The 7,717-nt window shown below is 48.9% G+C and overlaps 1 protein-coding gene across 2 annotated transcripts in view; it reads right to left on the bottom strand.

Moving 5' to 3' along the window:
* Window positions 1–1,661: 1,661 nt before the first annotated feature.
* Window positions 1,662–7,717, bottom strand: part of ATIC (5-aminoimidazole-4-carboxamide ribonucleotide formyltransferase/IMP cyclohydrolase) — a 31,336-nt gene continuing 25,280 nt past the window's right edge. For both annotated transcript variants that reach the window (XM_034785979.1, XM_034785981.1), the window contains 3 exons: window positions 4,972–5,154; window positions 2,854–3,009; window positions 1,662–2,021 (listed from right to left, as the gene is read on the bottom strand). In XM_034785979.1, the coding sequence (XP_034641870.1) occupies window positions 1,902–2,021; window positions 2,854–3,009; window positions 4,972–5,154 (459 nt within the window). In that variant the 3' untranslated portion in view covers window positions 1,662–1,901. The remainder of the gene's footprint in view (window positions 2,022–2,853; window positions 3,010–4,971; window positions 5,155–7,717) is intronic.

Genomic DNA, 7,717 nt, shown 5'->3' with positions numbered 1-7,717 from the left:
GGATTTAGCTTTCATCTTGAACAGCCATCACTCTGCAAACTGCTGCCAAGATACAGAACAAGCACACCCCGCCTGGAACCTCCCATCCACTGGGGGTGCTGCAACCAGCCCATCTCACACCCACACTGGGCCGATGCTGGCTAGGAAGGGCACAGTTAGGGCAACGTGGGGGATGCACTGATCTAGCATCACCCCGCACAGCCTTTGCTGGCAGGGCAGCCTTTGAGGTTGTGCCGATTAAAGCTGCCCCTTCAAGCTGAAAGACAGAAAGAAGGCAAGCAACAGTACTGGAGTCTAGCGAGAACTCCCATTTGTCACCTATTCCTTGCCTCGTGTGGAGCATCACAGTGTGGCACTATGATTTCACTGAAGCCAGGTCACAGGCTGGGACCAGACACTCCCTCTCCGAGTCCAAACAGGCTGTGGAGTTTAAGTTCCACAGTACAATGCAGACTTAAAACCACATCTGTGAGCTCCTCAAACTCGGATCTGTGGGGATAACAAACTCTGCAGGCCTAAGAACAGCTGCTATTTATCCACTTTACTGCTCTGCATAGAGTGTATCGCCACCGAATTCAACCTTTTGAGGTCAGGACCACTTTGGAATTTATAAGCTCTGTAGGGGAGGAAAGAGGAATTGGCTGAACGGGTCTGTGGTTTCCCGTTGCATGTAATGTACAATGTAGAGACAGCAATTGCAAAACTCTGAGCTGTGCTAGTGACAAAACCAAACAGGTTTTATAAGTGCAATCAAAAGATATCCCTTGGAATGTGCTGGCAAGAGCAAATAACCAGTATGTTACTTTGTTCACATAGAAAAACTAGTGCAAATCTGGAGTTTAGCAAATCAGAGTTCAGCACAACGTAAAGTGAACTGTACACATCTGAGAACGGAAGTAGCTCTAGGCAAGATGCCTATGTCTGAACTCTGAATTGAATTCACTTGGTACGAGAACCAAGCATGTAAGATTCACAGGAACTGGTATTTCCCCTTTCACCTCTAAGAGTACGTCTACACTACCCGCCAGATCGGCGGGTAGTGATTGATGTATCTGGGATTGATGTATCGCGTCTCGTCTAGATGCGATACATCGATCCCTGTACGCGCTCCCCATCGACTCTGGAACTCCACCAGGGCGAGAGGCGGAAGCGGAATCGACGGGGGAGCGGCGGCTGTCGATCCCGCGCAGCAAGGACACAAAGTAAGTTAATCTAAGATACGTCGACTTCAGCTATGCTTGTAGCTGAAGTTGTGTATCTTAGATCGACACTCTTCCCTCCCCACCCCCCCAGCGTAGACCAGGCCTAAGAAAGCAATTCAAGTCCGCCCTTTGGCAAAAACACTTCCATATCAGGATTTGGTGTATTGAACCTGAAACTGCCTCAGACACAGGGCCAATTACATACTCTCAGCAGAAAAGAGGATAATGGATGGGACACATTGGGAGAAAGCTGCTAACTCAAGAGCAATCTGTGTAGTTTCAGTTTATAACAGATTTTTATCAATCCATTACAAATGTGGCTGCAAGGCAGGACTTTCACAATGTTCCATCAGCTTTTTAATTAATTGGTAAAGTCTGGGCTATAAAATGTAACTCATAAAATGAAGCCTCTTTTCCCGAACACACACAGAATATGAAAGACATAAGACTGCACACTCATCACAGCCAGGAACCGCGTATTTATTTTCAAAAGAAATTAATTCCTTTGCAAGTATCAAGCTTCTTTTTGCTTTAATTTGCAGCCAGCAGCAGGGGCTTTGTTTACTGACTACACAAGGACACTCTACCACATGTGCAGACTGGGTTTCCAGATGTAACGGGTGAAGTTACGGTCATTGCGTATGCCGAGCCCGGGGCTGAGCGAGTGACAGCAACCGGCTGTGACAGCCCATGGTGGAATCAGTGATGGAACAGGCGAAGATTGGTGTGAATGAGAGTTATTCCCAGCTCATTGCACGCTTCGATCACAACTTGGTCGGCAGCTGAGCCAGATGGGGCAGCAATAAACTGGACTCCGCTCTGAACAAAGATTTGGAGACGCTAAAGGTTAGTGATGAAAAGCAAATACAACTGGATGAATTGTGCAGTGAAACTAGGAAATATGGTACAACCAGCACAGACTTGTGCTCTTCTCCAGTCCAGATTGTCAGCCCCCAACTCACTGTATTCCTGCAGTGCAATTGAAAACCCGTGGCTGGCCCGTGCCAGCTGACTTGGGCTCAGGGGGCGTGGGCTGAGGGGCTGTTTAACCGCAGTGGAGACTCCCAGGCTTGAGCTCTGGGACCCTCCCACCCTGCAGGCTCCAGCCCGAGCCCAGAAGTCTACTCTAGAATTCAACAGCCTCTTAGCCCAAGTCGGGGCATGGGCCAGCTGTAGACATACCCTAGGAGTCCTAGACATGAACCAGGACCCCATTGCACTAGGTGCTGTACAGCCACACAACAAAAAGATGGTCCCTTCCCCAAAGGGCTTACAAGCCAGTAAGTAAGTTACTCACAGGACTAGTCCTGGACTACTCCTCATGTAAGTAGCTGCTTGCCAGTGTGAGTAAAAAGGTCACAATCTGCTCCTCTGAACTTAACAGCATTATCTGGATTTTTTTTGGCTACATCTGTCATACTTTTACACTCCTTTAATTCTAAGCCAACATCCATGGTGGTTAGCATGGAGAACCATTGTGCTCCAGAAAAACCTCTCCTAGAATGCAGCAGTTCTAGTTGGCATTTTTCAAGCACCACGTGTATAAAATGCAGACACATTCCACAGTGCACGAAATGGACGAAATAAAGCCAAAACCACCCGGGTGTTTCCCTTAGGTCACCCTGACATCCAGGCCGCACAATGACCTTACCCGTTTAGCTCTGTCCACGTTATCCCTAAAAGGGAAGAATGCATCCGAGCTGAGGGAGACTGCGTCCAGCTGGCCAATCCATTCCTTCTTCTCGGCCTCAGAGAGCTGCGCTGGGATCTCCTCAAACAGCGCCTTCCATTTAACCAGATCGTCCCCCTGCAAGAACAGAGTCAGCTTAGCCTGATGGCATTCACTCCTTTTACTGCTCTCTGGCTATCACCATCCCAGAAATGGCTTCTGGGTCTCCTCCCAGCCCCCTATGCATACGAGCGATGTCATCTCTTTTACATCCAAGTTCACAACTATTCTACAGTCCTGATCTTACATGGTGCTCTGCTGCTGTGAACTTCACACCAGGAATTTACTAGATCCGAAGTGACTGTGGAAAGAGATTACCAACCACTGCTCCTGCTACCATCCCTGCTCCTCGCTCGTTTCTGGCCCATATGCTTTCTTTGGCCGGTTAGTGCTATGCCGTTCGGTGTAAACACAGGACACACACACACAAACAGGATTTGGTATAAGGAGCTTCACATATGTCTGATGAACAGGAGCTTGCCTTATGAATCACCTTCTTAAACTACACTAATCCACCTCCCATGCCATCCCATTAAGCAAGCAGTTGCTGATGTATGTATGATTCACTAGGTTCCCATTCCAGTTGTTGGGTTTATACTTTAAAAGGGCATATATGCTTTACTGAGGCAGTCACTGCCTGCAACAGCCTGGCCCAGTTTGATTCTGGGAATCCAAGCAGCCATAGAAATGAACTGCAGAAATCAGAGTGAAAATACAATAGGAAAAGTCTAAGTGCTGGCAATACTTTGAACCTTTTATTCTCTGTTTTGTAAGATTCAGAATTAATTTAGTGCCTGTTGGAAACTGCCAGATAAAACAGCCCTGGAGACGGACATCCTCTGAACAGGCGGAAAGTCAATGCTCCCTTACACTGCAGCACACAGCAGATGGGGGAAATTAGGAGACATGGTTCTATCCCCTGGCTCTCTGCCATTGACCTGCCGTGTGACCATGGGCAAGTCACTGCCCATCTTTGTGCCTCTCCACAGCCACCCCTTTTGTCTATTTATAGTGGAAGCTCTTCAGGGCAAAGCCTATCTCTGTGTATTTGTCCAGCGCCTGGCACAAAGGGGCCCCATGCTCAGCTGGGTCCTGGAAGTGCTGCTGCCCAGTAGTAACAGCCCTCCAGCTACCTCTGGCTGCGAAAGACTATTACAGCTTCGCTGCCCACTTGTGTACCTAGGACTGCAGGGATTATGATTGTCCACACCACAGGCGCTGCCCCCACAATGTGTCTCCCATAGGAACTGGACAGAGATTATTTTCACACAGGCCAAACAGTTCTCAAACTCAAATGACTTCTGGCCATTAACAGTCTGGACCTCATTTGACCTGTCCCCAAAGGTGAGTGACTGAATTCAGTTATCCATCCAGCCCTCCAATACGCTCAAGTTTCCTCCTATACAAATTGACTGCAGGAGACAGATGAGTGGCTTCACTAACCGAAAGACCCAAATCTGGTCCTAGTTATTACCTCTGGTTTCTGAGGGGCTAAGGGTAGGTCTACACTTACCTCCGGACCCGGCGGTAAGCAATCGATCTTCTGGGATCGATCCCGGAAGTGCTCGCCATTGACGCCGGTGCTCCAGCTCGGCGAGAGGAGTACGCGGCATTGACGGGGGAGCCTCCCTGCCGCGTCTGGACCCGCGGTAAGTTCGAACTAAGGTACTTCAAATTCAGCTATGTTATTAATGTAGCTGAATTTGCGCACCTTAGTTCGAAATGGGGTGTTAGTGTGGACCAGGCCTAAGAGTGCAACCCAGGAAGCATGCCCAGTGTGGCGGGAACAAGGAGAGGCTCCTCTCTCTCAACGACAATTAAAGAGTGCGCTCTGAAAGGATACAGCCCTTCCGGGACAGAAGATCCAGCGCGGTGATGCAAGACTGGGATGACAGATGGAAGGGGGAAAAAAAAGGGCAAAGGAAGAGACCACCCACAAGATTCAGGAATCCCTGCCCTGGTCTATTCATCAACACTGATCCCACAAGAAAATGTGCAGAACCTCCGGGACGGTCTTTAGGGAAAATCCTGGCGCGTTACCTCGCCGATGGTCCCGGTGACATACTGATCGATGGCATTGGAGATCTCCGCCCTCTTCACTCCAGCTTTGAACTTCATGGCGAGCACTTGGGGGTGGTGTCTCAGCCACCAATGGTTCGCCTTGTCACCGGCAAGACGTGTGCAGTGGATTCGGGACTGCTGGCCTGCCCCTATGCCGATAACCTGCAGCACATGCAGAACACTGTAATGGACAGCCAAAGCACGTCCCCACCCACTGTGATCTTTATCAGAGCAGCCCCAACCCCAGAGCCATTTTAAACATACATGAAGGCAGAGAAAAGCCTTCCAGTCCTCCCCCGATGGTGATGAGTGCTCTAGAGATACCCAAGCCCTTCATCCTACAACTTGCATCTGGGACAGATCCCAGCACTTGTGACTTCACTGGGGCTCCATAACTGGGTTCCTTGTGGACATTGGGGTCTGTGTGCAACCTGAAGCAGGATCGGGGCCCAAGTAATCAGGACTGGCACTGTGTGGAGGAGAACAGGCTCGGTCCATATTGTCTTTACGTGTCTCCCAGGTTCAACTACTTATACTTCAATTCCACACCCCACGTTTATTAGTATCTCTCTCAATTTTGTTAAATCAACATTTTCTAGCCCAGGCACAAAACCTACTCGACCCCACCCTCACCACAAGGATGTTTGTTTCTCTCACCCAATCAGTACGTGCCCTGTTACTATTTATTATTTGTGCTACCACAGCACCCTAGTGATGGACCGGTCTCTATTGTGCTAACAGCTAGAGAAACGGACTAGCTAAATTTTGCTTCCTGAATTCTACAAGTACCGACACGCACCTTCTGCCAAGGGAGTTAAATTGTCACACCAAAAAATGGTTTCATGCAGCTCTGGCTTTCATTTAAAAAGCGCTCTGTCTGCTCTAGGAATGACTAGGGCTGGTGAGAGAGTCTAGTCTACCTGTTCCTGGAAAAAGGTATTGGAAAGAGAATTCAGGTCTGTGCCCAGACCACCCCTGCGGGTGTAATCTCTCCAGGCGCCGTGATTGGCATGGTATAAAACCACCATACAGGTTAGATGCAACTTCTGGCATATTACGAACAAGCCCCAGTCATGCCTGATAAGGAGGAAAAGCAAGTATTCACTCTGGACAACTGGTCTGTCAAATCAGGGCATAACTTGAAACATCAAAGCCTTGCAGCTGCCAATACATTTCCTATTCGGCCATCGGCCAGAGAGAGGAGGAGGATTTAAAAATAGCTGCACACTAAACCTAAGCCCTTACTTAGTGGGTTTGGAGTTTAATATAAAACCGGGCCCCTGAGGATGCTGCCTCCAGGAGCAACATTTGAAATGGGACCTTTTCAAGCCACCTAGAATGAAAGAGGCAGTGTATCTGCTTTGCCTCCTCCAGCCCTTCTCTGGTCAGACAGATTCTTCACTCAGCAGATAGCTTTTCCCTCTCTCCCTTCAACTGGAGCACATCCTGGTGTTCACATTTTTGGAGAATCGTCTGCTTTCCTGAACTGTAAGCCCTGACAGTAGTTTGCACTGTTTAACTAAGTGTGCCATTAACCCCACACCTACCAATGCCAGTCTATGGCTGATGGTAATAAAAAAATAATTTATTTTAAAAATTAATTAAAATAAACAATAAAATAAATACATTAATAATGTTTAAAAAATTAATAAATAAATGCCACCACCACCCCAGGACTACACTGCTGAATTCCACCCCCAACCTAGAGGGCCAGTCGCACTTTTGTGACACGTCTTTTGTCACAAGTCCTGCAGTCTCCAGACCTGCTGGCCCCTCCTGTTTATAAAGCCCCGGCATGCTTTGGGCTGGGTATGTCATTCGCACACCCTGGAGCTGCTCACCCCCCCTCCCCCCAGGATGAGGTACACTCCTCGTTCTATAGTATTGCCTGGTTCATGGTGTCGAAACATCGGTGTGATGTTTTTACACCTCAGTTAATTGAAAACAGGTGTCCCTGGAGTTGTTATGCATCCCGTTGCCCCACCCCCCGCAGCAGAGAGCATGCTGGGAAGCCATGCAGAGCAAGAGCCAGTGAGCCACATGACATCTGGACATGGCGCAAAATGACAAGCTAGGTTTTAATGTATACGTGAGCTGGCTGAACCGCATAGCCATGTTCTTTGAAGGCATTCGCACGCAGGGCCAGACTCCGCACACAATTACTAGCGGGTTTAGTGCTTACTACTGCTAGTCCCACAGCCTTCAGTATCACGTCTACAGTCATGTGCCTCTCTGTATGAGGTATTAATGTGGCCTCCATCACTGTAGTATCTGAGCATCTCACAATCTCCAATGAAAGATCCTCACCACACTCCTGGCAGTGATATTAGTCCCATTTTATAGATGGGCACTGAGATACAGAAGCTACAGGTCTTGAGGTGCCTAATGTCCACTGATTTTAGGTGCCTTATGGATGGTCTGCCTACCCACACTGGAAGGGAACAGGTTAATGTAGGCCTGAGAGGCCAATTAACCCACCTGGAGAGCAAGCTAGGCCTACTGAAAGATGAAGCCCAACTGGGGCGAAGCTGGGTGAAGGGAAAAGAGAAGCCATCTGGAGCAGAAAGAGGCTGCAGGGAGGTAGTGTACAACTCTGCAGTCACTCTTGGTAGCTGACAGCCCTGAGGAGAACAGGAAGGAGCCTGGAGGACCAGGACAAAGCCCGGTGGAAGTTGAGATCGTGGGAAGACACAGGATTGGAGCAAGCTGGGGGGGGGGGGGGGGG

This window comes from Trachemys scripta, chromosome 11 (genome assembly GCF_013100865.1).
Source record: "Trachemys scripta elegans isolate TJP31775 chromosome 11, CAS_Tse_1.0, whole genome shotgun sequence".
Taxonomy (NCBI): Eukaryota; Metazoa; Chordata; order Testudines; family Emydidae; genus Trachemys; species Trachemys scripta.
Note: the sequence above shows the minus strand (reverse complement) of the source record. Positions and strands in the feature narration are given on the sequence as shown.